At 37.4% G+C, this 18,458-nt stretch overlaps 1 protein-coding gene across 1 annotated transcript; it reads left to right on the top strand.

Annotated features, from left to right (window-relative positions):
- The first annotated feature begins 1,258 nt into the window (after nt 1–1,258).
- Nucleotides 1,259–13,225, top strand: LOC143348270 (aminopeptidase N). The gene is made up of 15 exons (XM_076778302.1): nt 1,259–1,486; nt 1,748–1,844; nt 2,833–3,089; nt 3,352–3,558; nt 4,303–4,458; nt 4,776–5,102; nt 5,489–5,639; nt 5,708–5,834; nt 6,655–6,745; nt 7,693–7,876; nt 9,642–9,849; nt 10,773–11,050; nt 11,494–11,693; nt 11,797–11,973; nt 12,223–13,225. Exons 2-15 carry the CDS (start codon nt 1,755–1,757, stop codon nt 12,647–12,649), a joined length of 2,880 nt encoding a protein of 959 aa, XP_076634417.1. The 5' UTR covers nt 1,259–1,486; nt 1,748–1,754; the 3' UTR covers nt 12,650–13,225.
- The last annotated feature ends 5,233 nt before the right edge of the window (nt 13,226–18,458 follow it).

Raw genomic sequence — 18,458 nt, 5'->3', positions numbered from 1 at the left:
TCGAGCTAGTACTTTCGATAAGAGTTATTGCGTGCCAGAATTTTCTAGCATTTTGTATACGAAACGATAAAAACTATTCCACTGTATATTTAGCAGACATTAACTAGGTGCACAGACATTCGTCATGCTTATACATCAAATACGTACGAATTGTTTCCCAATTTCTAATAACTAGCCTATTTGAACTTAGACGATTCTCAAAAAAATGGATTGAAATTACTCATTCTACAGCTTAAATTGTTGTTTATAATTAGTAACATGAAAATCAGTTTCACTAGTTTGGTTCACAAAAATAACCACAATACATGTTTATACAAACTTACTTTCACGTTTCAGGAGTTGAGTCGATGAACGTAAACAATATACAAATTAACTTCGTTCCATTTTCCAATTCTGATGAACTATGCCACAGTCTTCTTCTGTACCTTCTATTTTGATTTTCTTTTTTGACAATTTTTTCCCCCGTTCTTCGTCTCAACTCGAAAATAAATCACTATCAGTGCCTGGAAACATTTAGACCTGTCCAATATTTTGTTTTCACGAGTATACCTAAAGTTTTGCTCTTTAAACCAGAGTACCTTTAAGAATGGAACTTCACTTAAGCTTTCTATAAACGTGTTGGTACATAAACAGAAAACTAATGTACAAAAAAGAAACTAAAATAAAATTCTTTCAATGAATAGAAAATAGAATTTTACTTGACAATTTTCTTATTCCATAGAATCTTTGGACTTCAGCTAGGTACATCGACACCATCTCTGGATTAACTATAATTTTGATTAGCTTTACCATTTTTCTAAAAATTCTTTCTTCGAACGGTAATATTCGACTATTTAAAAATTTTAGTTTCCCCCATAAACACATTCGCGTAGAGTAAAAATGCGTTTGATTTCTTTTTTTTGTCAGCGTATCTTTGCTTTTTTATTGTCTCTGAAACGTCGTCGAGCAGTTTCCCGCGCAAGTACGGTCCGAAACGGGGATTCACCGAATCGTTCGTGGCATCTCAATTTCCATTGATGCTTTCGGGATTGGCCATTGACGCTGGGCTTCAGAGTCGTTACTGGCGGATGCCGTTGCGATTATGTCCTTTTGTGACGTCTGTCTGACGGAATTGGATAATGGACCGTGGACAGATTACGCGGCTAAGTGGACCTAAACCTCCCCCGTCACGTGGTCGTTCACGTTTCCTGCGCTCCCTGTTACACTTTTTCGCATCTTTTTCGCTTCTTTCTGTGATCGTTAGCCTGATTCAGTCGGGAAGAGGAGGAAGCTAGAGGACAGTTGACGAGCGACTGCGTTCGTACGCGGTCCTTTCGCCGTCCAGGAGGAAATCTTTCGTATTTGGTGCACGGTATCAAGGTCAAGCAACGCTGACAACACGGTTCTAAGCAGCCACAGGCGATGATAATTCGGAATACTTAGAATTCCTTCGACCAGATCGTTTCCTACCGTACGCAAGTACGGACGTATTCAGATTCGCGAAAAAGTACGTAGCAAGCGACTCCCCGACATTACGATCGAACAATAGTTGTGCAGTTGATTTGTTTACTGTCGAATTAATGCCAGTGCTTTTTGGTAAAGCTTTCCTCTGTTTCCACACGCGACGAAACTATACCGACTAAATTCTAGACAGTTTCGAATTTTCGATAATAGCTTCCGAACCGAGACACCCGATCCATAAGAATTTTAATTGCACCGACTTGCTCGTAACGATCCTAACGAATAATCGATCCGACTTGCTCTGCAGGAATACAATGAAGTGGGTAACAGCAATTGCTGGGCTTTTCCTTATTCTGGTCCTGCCACAGAACGCCTTTCTGCCCTGTGTCGAAGGCTTCCCTCGCGTAAGTCATTACCTCCTATACTGATCTTAACACATTTTCATCGTTAACGAATACAGTCAGAATCACCTAAATATTTCCCTCGTTAATTCGACAAATAAATTTTCCATCGAAAATTACCATCCAAAGAAAAATGATTCACTTTTAGAAGAATAAAACAAATTTACTATTTGACGTTCGACCTTAGAGAGGATTTTATCTTATTTCATCTTCTTGAAATTTTTTTTAATAGAATCTTTTAAATAGAAAACAAATTCAACGACCTTCTAAACCATAGAATGGTGCAACTTTATCTTGAAAAATTGTTTATGTAACGATTAATAAAGAAGATATTAACGTGTTTAGTTGGACCACCCTCGTATCCAGTAAACAAAATTTCTATAAAAATCCTAGTATTTCGAACAAAAGTGACAAAAATTTCGATAGTATTAAAGAAACGATAAGAAATAATTAAACCACAATTGAAAGCAAACACCCAATATGCAGAATTGTAAAAAACTTCACTTCCATTATAAACAAAATGTTTTAACGCGCAAACGAAATATGTATAAGACTTTTAAACTTGTTTCGAAAATATTCTGTTTTTTTTTATAGTATGAGTTAACTTCTGCAGTATTGACAAACATCGTAGGTAATTGTAAATGCTCGATTTACTTTTTTCGAAACAATTCGACCCTTCTTGAGTTACCTTCCTCATTCTTCTACGTATTAGAACTTTTTGGGGTAAAAGAGACAACAAAATCTGTCTAAATAACTTCGATAAATAGAATTTTCGAAAGCATTAAGTAAATTTTAAGGCAACGAATTCTTACCTGAATTATTGGCAGTAAAATAATTGTAATATTTGTTGAAGTAATGCATAGAAGAAGGCTCGTGACATAAGGGTAGTTCATCAGAATTGGAAAAGAAAATGAAGTCAATTCGTTCATTGATTTAACTTCTGAAAGGGGAAAACAATTTTGCGCAAGCATGTGCCGTGTTTGTTTTGCAGACACAATGGAAACGAAGTATAGACCTGAACGACCTATACCCATTCAAAGTGCGTCAATTTAAATTGCCGAAGAAGGTTGTGCCAACCAACTACGACTTGGAGCTTCAACCTTTCGTTGGGGAGAACAAGTATACAGGTCGTGTCAAGGTCAACATCACATGGACGCACACCACCAACCAAATCACCCTGAACGCCCACCCGGATCTCCAGATCTCGCAATACAATGTCAAAATCATGGAAATGTCGCTGGAGGAAAAGTAAGTTCGACCAAACGAAACTAAAGGAATTTTTAATCTCGCGAGTATCTGAATCCAATAAAAAAAAATCCAGTAACAAATTTCTTTTATAGAAAATTAATGTATCAAATATAATCGAAATAAACGACGAAGATAAAAATGTCGCGAAATAAATATGTATCGAGACTGGAAACTTGTTTAATTAATTTGAAACGGTTGATTAAATATTTCTGCTGAATAATCATTAGAGTCCAAGAATGTTTCTATTATTGTTGACGAAAAGGAAGATGGGCCTGCCTCTGATGGATGTGTACGTCGCGTGGGTCGAACCTCCCACGCAGAAGAAACCTTTGTACGTTATCCACCTCGAGCAAATGCTGAAGGAAGGCACTGTCTGCGAAGTGGACCTTAATTTCACCGGTAATCTAACCACCGAGGAGACCAACGGTTTCTTCAAACGCGAATACACCAACTATGATGGCGAGAAACAGTAAATACAATCAGATTACGATAAGATTGTATATTTACTTATTTATTTAATGTCATCCCATAAGTTCGTACCGTTCATCCTTGGGGATAAAATTTGTAGGTTCACAGAATATCTGATACTTTTAAAATACCAAAGGACTCCTCACAGATCATAGAAAATGGGGGATCAAAAGTCAATAATAGCCTTCTAGACTACCACGTTTGACCATATTTGAGTGTGAGGAGCACTGTTGTACACTGTCCATTTATTTGACCCCTTAAAACTCAATAGTAGTACTGTGGGCCCCTACATATTACCCCTTGACCCCCTGACTCTCTGACTCCCCTTCAGGAGTCAAAATAAAAGAACGCCAAAAAGGTAAAAAATGGTTTTGTTTCTCATTGTACAAACAGGAAGCACCATCGACATTAACATTACCCAGTGTGCACCACGAGGAGGTTGCTCGATCGGAAAAGCCACAATAATAATAATAATAATTGGCATTTTTTCATTTTGACTCCTGAAGGAGAGTCAGAGGGTCAGCTTGAAATGTTAGGCTTTCATAGACTCATTTTTAGGAGCTAATTTAGTGTACTTCCCTTCTCTCCCATCCCCCCTTTGCCTTCTTTCTTCCAATGGCATTTACTTCCTTGTACGTCTGTTAATCCTTTCCTACCATCGTCAAAAGGACCTACGATAAGATTATGAGAAACACTAGATTATTTTGTCGCTGAAGATTTCTACATATTTTTGTTTCTTCTTCAGTTCCGTCGTGGCTTTGAATCTCCGGTTGGATCATGCTCAAAGAGTGTTCCCGTGCATGGACGAACCTTCTTACAAAGCTACCTTCAAGCTGAGCGTTTTGCGACCAAAGAATATGACGGCCCTTTCGAATACACCTATTGAAAACAGCACTGAAGCGTAAGTGTGCTAGACTTCGTTAAGGGGGTCTTCTACAACCGCCAAAAAATTCGATTTTTCCCCCATTTTCTTAAAGGATATAGTCTTAGAAATATATGTATTTCATCAAGAATTCGATCTTATTAATCATATTTTTTGATTGAACACAGTCTTCGAACTTCTAGAGTGGAAGAGAAAATATTAATTTATATAAAAGAAGGGCCATTTTAAAGAAGAATATTATATTCTATTATATTTCGTAAAATAAAAACGAAATCTCAAAATCTTGTCTGTGCTTTTTTAGAAAATAACGTCCCCTTTTTGTAAATATTGCACAGAGCTGGGGAGCCAGACCTAATCTGGGATCACTTTGAAAAGACACCGAAAATGTCAACCTACCAGGTGGCTTTACTTGTGTCGAACTTCGAGAGCATTTCTCCCACAACGGAAGTAAACGAAATGGACGGGAGGAAACTCGAGATCAAGGTTTGGGGCCAGAAAGGAAACTTGGAATCCCTGAAGGATGTGCCTAACAAGGTTGTCAAGATTATGAATTATTTACAAGATTACTTCAACAGCTCGATCATTTTACCGAAACTCGACTTGGTGGCAGTTCCATCCTACTGCTCTGCCACATCCGACAGTTGGGGACTTATGCTCTTCGAGTATGTACATACTTACACCTTTCTCCACACTGTTTCTGCATAGTTATCTCGAGCATAAAAGACAGCTTTGCATTTAAATGCAAATTACTGTAGAAATAATTGCCAAAGAAGAAAATATTTTCTTTTCAAAGTTTCTTATTGCTAAAAATACATCTTTTTATTTTCGAACAAAAATTACTAGGTTGTTTGGAGCAATACCTTCTATATTGAACTTTGTAACGAATGTACTTGAATTGTTGTAATATTTGCTATTATTTTAACCGTGAAAATCTCAGTGACTCGATTATAACAATCGTATGATAAAAATATTTCAATTCAAAATGCTCATTCTGTTGAAAGTAAACTTAATATTAGAATAAAATGGCGAGATTCGACTCTGATTGCAGGGAAAGTGAGCTGAGCAGACCTTCTCTTTGGAACACAGCCTACGAACTGATTTATCAGTGGATCGGTCAATACATCACGCCATTCAGCTGGAGCGATGCTCCAATGAACAAGGCGCTCAACTCATTTTTAGCTTCGATGACCACGGTGGATGTACGTGTCGTGATTTGTGCCAAAAATGGGTTTGAAAAATCTATAGGATATTGATGAATTCGTTACAGATCAATCCGGACGAAATGGAGGGAAAGTGGCCAATGACTATGTTGTATTCTCTTTATTACGAGTTTGGGAAGACTATTCCCTTCTCGAGAGTCGCGGGAATCAGGCTCGAAGCCACATCTGCGAAAAGTAAGTTTCGATTAAACTAATAGTAATAGTCGAGTTCATGGATTAATGGATCACATCGATTACCTTTCCATCTCTTGGAAAAAATTTTAATGAAAGATTCTAGAAGCTAAAACAAGACGAAAATGAAGGATACTAATTTGTTGATTGAGGCTTCGTTGAAAAGTTATAGAAACATTTTCGGTCACACGGTATATTTTCGGTACAGAATTTTTTTCTCGAAAATGCGTAGGATTTCGGAGATGGGCCTATTCACCAAAAATGATTTTAATTGACACCAGAACCTAGAAATAATTTTTTTAAAACGATTCGAAATTTTTTTTTTTCATCGAAAAATTTAGGCACCTACCCCCCTGTCGATTTTTCTTAAAAATTACTTTTTCATTTTTAGTCATTTTGTTTGACGCCCTGCAGAAAAATTGTCTAATACTTTTCTGTAGGTACCCATGAGCTCTACTTCAGAAAACAGTTTCATTGAAATATATTCGCAGTTGTAGGAGTTATGGCTGTTTGAAAATTGGACCATTTTTATGGGGTTTTTCTCATTTTGCGGGGTCAAGGACCAACTTTTCGAATATTTTTGCGATTTGTACATATTCTCCACCAAAATACGCGTAGTTTGCTTTTTTAAACATTAAAATCGTCCAATCCGTTCAGGAGTTATGATGCTTCAAAGATCGAGAGACCATTTCTGGCCATTTCTGGCTTCAAATTTGATCTTTTATATCATACATATTCTCAGCAGTTTAAATTAATTTAAAAATCACTGTAACTAGAAAAAATACTGCACGTGTCTAATTATATCATATTTGTCTCGTTGCAGCGGAACTGATATTCCGAATGTTCAATTACACCCTCGGCAAGGACCTGTTCCAACAGAGCGTCAGAAATTTCATTCAACAGGAATCGGAAGAGTAGTAATTGCTTTCGTTAGTTAGCCGGGAAGCAAACGTGAAATGGAAATTCGTTGACTGGAATCTCCATAACTAAAATTACCCTCCCAATTTGAAAACTGTCTAAAACAAAGGGAAAGAAATCACAAAAACTACAATATTTTCTGCTTATATCACGAACCTTGTGATAGAAATCGTTCACAAAAGATATTTACAAATTATTTTATCTTTCAACTTTCACGTATCTTAAAATTTTATACAAAATTTCTGCGAAAGAATGCAGCGGAGAGTAACAGAAATTCATAAACAGAGTTGAACAAATTTTATTCACAAATAACGAATAAAAATTCGAATAAACACACTCTTTGTACACTTTCGCGATTCACGGACAAAGTATTTAGCAAATACATTCTAAACATTTCTCAAATTTTCCATTTGTAAGCAGAGTTGAACAAATTTTATTCGCGAATAACGAATAAAAATTCGAATAAATACACTCTTCGTACAGTTTAGTATTTTGCAAATACATTCTAAACATTTGTCACATTTTCCATTTCTAAGCAGAGTCGAACAAATTTTATTCGCGAATAACGAATAAAAATTCGAATAAATACACTCTTCGTACAGTTTAGCATTTTGTAAATACATTCTAAACGTTTCTTACGTCTTTTACTGTGCCTATTACCATCGTATGATACTGAAAACAGATTTTAAGAGACTGATTCCTTCTGGAAATTCGATGTTGAACGTTTCTTGCAGACCACACTTAGTCATCGGCATTTTTAGACTCCGAGTTTCGAATGAATTTACAAATCCAACGATAAAGACGGAATGCACGTATCACACCGAAAGAATTTCGTTGGAATCAGGGTTTTTAAGATCCTTGGATAACATTGCTTCCCGGCTATTCACGTATCGGTGATCGATCCCGATCCGATCTTGTGTACCTGTTGAACGTATCGTTTCAGGAAATTGCGGACATTCTACACCGACGATATCTACAGCCGACTAAACGACGTCGCGAACGAAACGGATAATCTTCCGGCAGGCTTGACGATCAACAGCATCGCAGGACCGTGGATCCATCGAGATAGAGTGCCATTGGTCACGGCCATTCGCGATTATGAAACTAAGACGATTACTCTTAGCCAGGTACGAGGCACCCACGTTCGTAACGTTATCGAACAAAAGCGCTATTTCCTTCAGAGACGCGAAAACCGGAACAACAATACTGCGATTTTCACACGGATTAAATTTCCAAACGCGGTGCACAATGAAATGCACAGTCTCGTGTTCTGTAGATCAACGATTTTCAAACGTTCTCCAAGGAAAGGGTATACCCGAATAAGGGGGTTAAATGTGCCCTTGAATCAAATTTGACGTACGATTGATCCATCGACAGAGCATCAGAATAAAACATTCTGTGCCAAATTTCAATCATCTAGTTACTAGCCTCTCTAGTAACTAGTTACTCTACCCTCGGATGGGTAGTTATAGGGGAAATTCGGATTAGAGAATTTGTGCCTATTCCCCCTATTTAATCGAGTACGAAAATTATGAAAAAAATCTGATGCATGGTGGTTATCGAGATACGCGTTTGAGGATTTTTTCCGATTTTTTGGTTCGAAATTCTAGGCGTGAAAAATTAAAAACGCAGAAAAATACCGATTTCGTATCGAAGCTTTTGAGACACTATACAATAATTAATTGATTATCAGGTTAGTTATTAAAAAGAACGTAACCGTTAATTGAGATTAAAAATTAATAGAAATATCGTAAATTCTTTTTAGAAAGCTAGATTAGAAATAAATCTAACATCTTTGGGAGTTGTTCGAAAATAAAATTTCCACGACTCTGACGTTGACTGGTTCAATGTATTAGTTTATTTCCGTTATGACACGCATAATAAGAATTTGAGTAAACGCACACGATTGTTACCTTCCAAAGAAGGAAAAGATCTTTTTCAATGAAACTCAATTATGCGAGCGTGAATTAAACCGGACGGATGCGCAATTCATCGTACGAGCATGATAATACAATGAAAAGACTCCTTGAAAAGAGAAAAAATACTGACCTATCTTTAGAAAAGGCATTAAAGTCACTTTTAATGCAGCACGCTGCGATTGAAATAAAAAATTTACGACTGATAACCTTGATTGTGAATCGTATTTGCATATTAAATCTTTCGCGATTACTTTAACGAGAGCCACGATCCCTGAAATTTTATAACAATTTTAATAACAATCTATTAAAAATTCGTGAGGGTAAATATTTGTTACAAAAGTATACGTTCATTCAAAAAATATGTTCTCTTAATAAATAAAAATTAATTTTCATTAAGAGATTCTAGAAGCCAAAATAAGATGAAAATCAAGAATACCAATTTGTTGATGGAGTCTTTGTTAAAAAGTTATTAACGTTTGAAGTTGCGCCTGTAGAACGCCAAGTTGCGAACATCTGCGTGGGCGCAGTAGTGGAACTTTAAACGTTAATAACTTTTTAACGAAGCTTCGATCAACAAATTGGTATTCTCGATTTTCGTCTTATTTTGGCCTCTAGAATCTCCCATAAAAATTTTTCCCAGGAATGGCTGAACACCCTGTATCGTATACATAGGTGTTTTTAATTGTAGCTAACGGAATTAACAATCAATCAAATTAATCATCTAAAGAAAATTTAGATACAATGAAGATATTGAAGTAATTGAAACCATGTTTGAGAGTGTATTGTACCCCCTTGGCCCCTCTTTATCACAGCCCTGAATATATTACACAATTTCTAATTAGATATGTAATTGCCCGCCAATTACTGCCGTGAGAAATAAATTTTTTCCTCGGCAAGGTCTCGCTAATACAAGACTATAAAATAATTCATGCAATCATTGTGTTATTTACATTGATAATGAACACGTTTACAGAAAGTCTACCTCAGGAAAGCACCGCCAGCCTCCACTGCTAAAGTTTCCTATCGGTGGGACATACCAATCGTGATGATGTCGCAGGATAAATTAGAATTCCACAAGCCGTGCCCCTTATGGTTGACGAAGGAAAACGAGCCCAAAAATTTCACTGTTCCAGACATCACGGACGAAAACAATTTTATTATCGTAAACCCTGAAGAAATAGGTACGATATGGAGATACACTTGGGAAAACTTAAAATGAAACTTTTCCTTTGATAAAGTTATCAAATATAATACGCAGGGTGTTCGGTAACCCTGGGAAAAATTTCAATGGTGGATTTTTGAGGTCAAAACAAGACGAAAATCAAGAATACCAATTTGTTGATGGAGGCTTTGTTAAAAAGTTATTAACGTTTAAAGTTCCGCCCGTAAGGAATTTTTTTCTCGAAAATGCGCAGGATTTCGGGGGTATGTCTATTCACCAAAAATGATTGTAATGGACCCCCGCAACTGAAAATAATTTTTCCAGAGCGATTTGAAACTTTTTTTTTCGTCGAAAAATTTAGGTAACTAGATTTTCGGTAAGGAATTTTTTTCTCGAAAATGCGTAAGATTTCGGGGGTATGTGTAATGATAAAAAATGATTGTAATTGACCCCCGCATCCGAAAATAATTTTTTTAGAATGATTTGAAAAATTTTTTATTCGCCGAAAAATTTCAGCACCTACACGATTTTTTTTCTCGAAAGTGGATAGAATTTCAGGGGTATGTGTAATGACCAAACATGATTGTAATTGACCCTCGCATCCGAAAATAATTTTTTCAGAACGATTTGATATTTTTGAATTTAATTGTTAATAACTTTTTAACGAAGCCTCAGACAAGAAATTTATATTCTTGATTTTCGTCTTATTTTGATCCCTAGAATCCCCTATTAAAATTTTTCCCATGGTTGGCGGACAAACAAATTGGTATTCTTGATTTTTGTCTTATTTTGGCTTCTAAAATCCCCCATTAAAATTTTTCCCAGAAATGGCCAAACACCCTATATATCTTTCTAAACTACAAATAAAAAATACAGACATTGAAAAATCAACTATAAATAAAAGTTCTAAATATTGTTATACAGTGTTTAATGGTTTTACAGGAATATTCCCGGTAAACTACGATCCCTGCAATTGGAAGATGCTGTCGCAATTTTTGCAAGGCCCTAATCGCGAAAATATTCCCGTTCTGACCAGAGCGAAGCTCCTTCACGACTCATGGAATTTGGCATACGCCGGGGAACTATGCTTTGGAATCGCATTGAACATGACTCTCTTCATGAAACAGGAAAGGAGCCACGTGGTTTGGGAGCCTATGTTCATGATGATCGATCATATTGGAAGACGTATCGAAGGATCCGACGTCTACCCTAAATTTGAGGTATAGTTAACCGTATAAATAGATTTGATTAGAACAATAGTTTGAATGGAACAACCCTTAAAGGGATCTTCTAATGTAAAACGCGTTTTTTCATGTTCTCTTTCATATTTTTTTATATGAGAAGCGATGGAAATTTTCTTTTCATTGACAATAACAATTATAGACGAGGAAAATTTAACATCGTCTGCTACTCGACTAATACTATAATGATAATTTGGAAGATTTTTTTAAAACTAAAATACGTACTTCTATCGTGAAATTTCTTTCGTGATTGATTATAAAAGAGAGAACTTAACATTTTGTAGGATTTCTTTCATTCTTTCTACACCTGTTAACAAATTTTGATTCCTGGAATTTTAATTAAAATTTTCCTCGATTATGACGAACAATTAATAAGAACCCTGCTATTTAGACAAAATAATTAGCGAAATTAACTGCTCCAGGCTTACATTCGTAATTTACTGGAACCCCTATGTGCGGAACTTGAAGAGTCCATACAACCCAAGGAGCCATCTTGGAAAACTCACATGCGCGGACTGGCTAAAAATTTCCTCTGTCGTGCTGGTTATGAACCATGCGTTAACGAAGCAAGAAATCGTTACAAGAAATGGCTAACCGACGAGTATCCGGATAAAGGAAATCCGTTCGTATTATTCTCACCAATTTGTTACATTTATTTATTTGTAGCGTAAACCAAGATCTAATTCTAATAATAACAAAGTAAAACAAAGTTTTTAACGTCGCAGAGTGGCGAATGAAGTCCTTTGTCCTGTCTTCAAATGGGGTACCGACACAGAATGGGAGTTTGGACTTCAGCGTGTAATAAACTTCCCTCAGAACAGCCCGGAAAGGAAACAAAATGAGCGCACGTATCTCTTGAAATCCCTAGCCGGTTGTCCGCAGGATCCAAATAAAATCGAAAGGTAATTAATTTATTAAACTTTTCTGTGGGACTGCAATCTGCGAACAGTTGCGTGGGCGTGGTTCTCACTCAGCATGAGGACAAGAATGAGAACCACTAGGACCAACCTATCTCCTTTAACTTTTAAACGAAGCCTTAATTAACAAATAGGTATTCTTGATTTTTGTCTTATTTTGGCCTCTAGAATCCATCATTAAAATTTTTCCCAGGGGTGTACGTATAATTGTTAACTTTTTTCGTAACATTGCAGATTGTTGAATGTGACAATACTGGATCAGAACGAGAACTTTACGGACTCCGACATCCATTTGATCTTCACTATGCTAACTGGAGGAACGGCTGGTTACACGACTCTCTTTAATTTCTTAAACGACCACTGGGACACCGTGAAACAGAGATTCGAGACAAAGAGACCACTATGGGACGGCATAATAAATTCGGCGACGTCTTCGTTCAACACGCAGGAAGGTTTGGACATGGTTTCTGAATTGTACACAAATCGCCGTGGTGAATTCGACACGGCCGATCGTATCATCCAAGAGGCTCTGAAAATCATTAAACAGGAGACAGAATGGAGCGAAAAGAATCTTCAGGTGATCGACGATTGGCTCACTGAAAATTTGCCGAAGGAAGAGCTAGACGCTATTCAAACTTGGAAAGCCACGACGTCTATTTGAACGACAGTTGACGTAGAACGTCTACCGTGTAACGAGAAACGTTTTTAAATTGTAATTGGAGAATGACTAAAAGTATGAACAACGTAGATACACGACATAGTTTATAAATTTCTGAGGCGCTTTTTAAATTCTACACAGATTTTTCGATGCTTCTGTTTTAGATACGTGAATAATCTTCTGGTTAATGTCAAAATCAGATTTAATATTAGTGAAAATTAAGGGTACAAATAGATCTATCAAAGAAAGGTGCTGGGATAATCGAAACTACGGCAGACGTGTAAAAAAAGTTTGATTGTAATTAAGGTTTAAAATTCTATGGATTTATAGTTAATATTTTGTTTATTTATCATAGGCACAGAACTCTTGGAAATGTGCAACTACTATGAAATGTTTATATAATATTTAAGTCTATAGAAAAGGTAATACAATTGCGTGAATTGCGAATGATAAAAGTCTGATGAGTTTTTCTAATGTTACAAGTTCTATTTCAATTTTTATTTGTTGTTTGTATTAGTTTAATTGTCGTTTAACTGATTAGAAATGTCAGAATATAATAAATATAAGATCACAAATTGACGAGTGATTTCATTTTTTACCCGTACAAACACTAAATATAGTAACTTCGTAATATAAAAAATTGTTAACCGTTTAAACAAATTAATTTATAGAAGATCATAAAGTGTAAAAATAATATACAGTAAAATTAGTTTAACACGACTGTCATTCAGAATCCTTTATAATCAAAGAACTCTAATACTCGTAAAATTTTAAATAATACTTCTATTATTAGAGATGCTAGAGATTTTTTAAACTATTGAGTTTTTCATCATTTTTTAGTATGCTATATACCAAGAAAGACTGAAAAAATTGATACTCAAACTTCAGTATGTCGACGCTTTTTTAATTATCTAGATACTTTATTTATAGTTGTTCACACGATAGCCATACCACAGACGAGGTATACCTGAAAATTCGGAGGTGATTTTAGCGTCCTCTTCCTCCGAGAAACTATTCACTGAATTAGTATTGATGGGCTGACAGTTGTATACATGTGAATTGACTATGGAAGGGATTAAAATTCATTTCTAAATCTGTTGGTAAGGTTGCAAATGACACGAAAATGATAATGGGGTTTCGAGACCCCATAAAAATGGGCCGAAAAGATACATTGGGTGAAAGATCCACTCGTATACCTCGTCTCTGACAATACTCTAGAATCTTTGATGAATCAAAACTAATCTAGCTCTATATTTATGATGACCTATGCAAAGCGGATCGCAGCCAATTTGCTAATATTATTTAATTTTTAATTAATAATTGTATTACCCAGCTAAGAGTGATACGATTATTAATTAAACGCTAAATAATATTACCCAGGTCTCACCACGAGGAGGTTGCTGCGAATGGAGACCCACCCTAACTGATTCCCAACTACCCTCCATTAATAAAGATCTTCTGTTGGTCGAAGGAGAAACAAACGAAAGTGCAACCAATGAAAGATGCACAACCAACGAAGAGAGTTGAAAGAGTTTTCAAAAGAATTTGTCTTCAAATTAGAATAACCTTCCTAACATAATGGTTAACCAAACACCTGCCTAACTATAAATCTAAATTCGTTTATTATATCAAGAGACAATTCTAAATTCGCAGCCATTAGCTCGGTGTCACCCACGAAGAATAACTTTTCTATCATGGGTGACACCGATTACCAGGTCTCACCACGTGGAGGTTGCTGCGAGCGGAGACCCGAAGGGAGATAGATGGAATCCAAGTTCCATCGATCTCCCTTTTACATCCTTAGAAACTAGATTAGTCATGCCAAGTAATTATTTTGTTTAAAAGAGGGACGAAGCTAAATCGTGGGTGACGCGACGCGACGCGATACGACGCGATGCACCATGCAATAGTGCAAGGAACGAGAGACGCGAACCGAATAGCGAGGTCAAAAGGGTCAGCTCGTTGCCTCTTGGCAAGTCCGATCGAAGGGGAAGGGAATCGACGCACCCGACACAGGTTCCCCATTTCCCCCAAGCATCCTGTTGGGAGCCAACTGGACCCAACTCGGGATGTCTGACAGAGAGAGGGATCTTGAGTCGGGGCTACCGTAGACAGGAACAGTCCCTGATCCCCTCTGCAGCCGAAATACCCTTTCCCTTGGATCGTCTCGCTAGAGGACGGCAACTGACCCTTCGGGCCAGCTAATCGGCCGATCACTTGCTTTCTACATGGAAGCAGTGGTGATCGGAGGGGACGGGAGACGAGTGAAAGAGAAGCTACTTGTTACATAATTACTTGGCAGGACACGCGGCTACACTAAAGACTTAAGTCTAAATACCAAGTAATTATTTTGTTTAAAAAGGGATGAAGCTAAATTGTTGGAGACGCGACGCGACGCGATGCTGAACCGTGCAGCAGATCTTCAGATCGAATCAACACTACCCTTGGTAGATTGATTTCTATTTCTAGAAATCGATCTATCATTGGCAGGCGACTAGATCTTTCGGACAAACTGGACGGTCGATCACATGTTTCGTTCGACGAAACAGTGGTGACCGAAGCAAGAAACGAGAGAACGAGTCGAGGGAAGCTACTTGTTAAATAATTACTTGGCAATATTGGGAGACGCATGCAGTAGGGACTTAAAATTAACGTCGAAGCTCAAGTCTAGTCAAGTTGAAGCTAAAATTCGGACGATAGAAGGAAACAAAGTTCCTTGTACCAAGCAATTATGTGGTTAAAAAGAGGGATGAAGCTAAATCGTGGAATACGCGACGCGACGCGACGCGATGCTGTACCGTGCAGCGGATCCGAGGATCGAACCTACTGCCCTTGCTAACTCGATCTCAACAAGAAAACAGAGAACTGCAACTCCGAATCGAGGTCTCCATTTCTCCAACGCAACCCGCCGGGAGCCCGAAGGACCCGACTTAGGCTGTCTGACAAAGAGAGAGTACCTGAGACAGAGTCGACTTCCGCTGGAAGGTATGCGTTTCCGCAGAATACGGAAACTCCACACCTTCCAGCGAAGTGCCGTTTTCCCTCAATCAAGCTTACCAAGGGAAGGCGATTAGATCTTTCGGACCAGATACACGGCCGATCACATGTTTCAATCGTTGAAACAGCGGTGACCGAAGCTAGAAACGAGGGAACGAGTCGAGAGAAGCTACTTATTGAATAATTGCTTGGTACAAACGTGGAGATACATATAATAAAGAAATCTTCGACGTTAATTTTAAGATTCGCGACGAAGCTTAAGACTAATCAACTTGGAATTAGAAGTCCCTCGGCGGTTGTGGCGTACTCCCTCGATGTCCTTGCGATTAATCTAAATTTAAACTGAAATCAAAAGTAATATTTATATTAGTGAGATATGGAAGGAAACTAAGCAACATATTACAAGAATTGAAGCTGAAACATAAAAATAAAAATCTTATATTAGTCAGTGTCATCGAAACAAATATGGTATATGCATCGACACAATGTTGTACATATCAAAACAAACATTCGATACCCTAACCCTAACCCTAACCCTAACCGATTCCCAACCACCCTCCATTAATAAAAATCTTATATTAGTCAGTGTCATCGAAACAAATATGGTATATGCATCGACACAATGTTATACATATCAAAACGAACATTCGATACCCTAACTGTAACCCTAACCCTAACCCTAACCGATTCCCAACCACCCTCCATTAATAAAGATCTTCTGTGATCAACGATCGTTGGTCAAAGAAGAAACAAACGAAACAAATGAAAGATGCACAACCAACGAAGAGAGTTGAAAGAATTTTCAAAAGAAACTTGGATCGAGACACCAAACAATCAAACGAAATGAAAGAATCAAAGTACCTCCGCCGAATATTACGAGAATTCGTAAATTCACAAAATCTTATTCTAACCAGTATAATAAAAATTCATGAAATTGTATAGAAACAAATATAGTATATGATTGAACATACATTATTATATCCTGCTATATTATACATATCGAAGCAATAACATAAATTCGACAAACAATGTGAAAGTAGAAACAGAGAAAAGGAACATTCATAATAACCAAATAAAATCAGATAGATAAATAAAATTGAATTCACATCAAACAAACAAATAAAAATAATAAAATACAAATAAGTGGAGTGGACTTACTACTTGTGGTCAGTACATAGGATAGTTACCAAATAGGATGGTTACCACTGGGCCAGCTGTAAAGTAAGAAAATATTCATATTATAACAACATCAGTTAGGCAAGCATGGCAAAATCAGGTCATTGTAACGAAATTGGTATCAGACGACAAAATAGAAGTGGGGAGAGCAATTTTAAATAGTTCTTACCAGTGGTCATCACGGTCCGGCACTGGTCAGTAGTGGTCAGTAGTGGTCAGTAGTGGTCAGTAGTCGGATCTGGACTGGTCAGCACTGGTCAGTAGTGGTCAGTTCTGGTCAGTTCTGGTCACTCCTGGTCACTCCTGGTCAGTCCTGGTCACTCCTGGTCACTCCTGGTCCCCAGTGGTCAGCACTCCACGAATAGCCTGACGTAGGCCCGCGAGACCCGTTCCCCCTGGATGCTCCAGGGGTACTGAAGAATTTGTCCAGCGGTAGTCTTCGAGTGGGGAAGTCGAAGAGTGGGGAGACAATGTCAACGTGAAGAGTTAAGAACCGCTTGGTCTAGAGAACACCATTTTGATTGGTTCCACCTCTTGACCATTTCTGGATCTTCACTGGACTGCTGACCTTGATGTCAACCTTACTGTTGACCACCAGTGACCATAAGCGAGTCATTGTTGATCATCATTAAAACCATTACGAAGATTAAAGCCTTCTTACGAGGATCCCCTTACAATTTGATGCATGATCTTTTTAACATTTTGTTCCACTTTGGAAGAGTGTATCTCATGTTATAAGACACTCGTGGTACAGCGATAGCGTTCATCCCACTAGCGATAGGTCTATTCTTTACCTCGTTTATGTGTAATAGGTATACATGGGTTGGAAAATAAAAATGCCTGAGCAGTTGAGGTTCAAAATCGTATGCAAGTTGACACAAATCGGATTTTAGCTGTTTCGAAAGCAAGAAAGACTCACATTCGCCTTCTTTCTTGAATTCCCGAAGCTGACCAAAGCACCTAAGCTCATGTACACATGGCTGTGAATTGGTGTATGTAAATGGAGGGGTAAGCTTACTCTGGACACTGGTCTGCCGTCTGATAACACTCTTATGAATCAATTTTTAGATTTATCAAGACACATATGCATAACCTCCGTATCTGTAGTATTACTCATTTTCTATTCGTTAATTTTTATTAATATATGTCTTTTGGTACATCAGTTCGAACAATTGCCATACCGAGCGAAAAATTCGAAGGTGATTTTAACGTCCTCGTCAGTTGAGAAACTATTCACTGAATTAGTGTTGATGGTCAGACAGTTGTAACGTGTGCGTAAATACATGTGAGTTGACTATGCAGGGATTGAAATTCATTTCTAAATCTGTTGGTAATTCAGAGCCCCAGAAAAATGGGCCGAAAAAATACATTGGGCAAAAGGTCTAATCGAAGGGATCCAAATGATATTCACCTTGCTGCCCTCTTCAATTATTCTGTGATAGGCTTCGTGTATTCGAAAGACAATGTTATTACTCCATTGTAACCAATCCTAGTTTCTTTCAAATAGTTTCTATGTAGACTTTATCTTATACGATTTGTATGCTTCTTCAATTTAATTAGGAATCCAGAATATTGAATCTGACACGAAAAGTGTAAGGGGGCTCTAAGGACAGAGCCCTTCGCTAGTTCATCATACATA

The sequence above is a fragment of the Colletes latitarsis genome, chromosome 11 (genome assembly GCF_051014445.1).
Source record: "Colletes latitarsis isolate SP2378_abdomen chromosome 11, iyColLati1, whole genome shotgun sequence".
Taxonomy (NCBI): domain Eukaryota; kingdom Metazoa; phylum Arthropoda; class Insecta; order Hymenoptera; family Colletidae; genus Colletes; species Colletes latitarsis.
The sequence above is the reverse complement of the archived record's forward strand: the minus strand, read 5'-3'. Positions and strand labels throughout refer to the sequence as shown.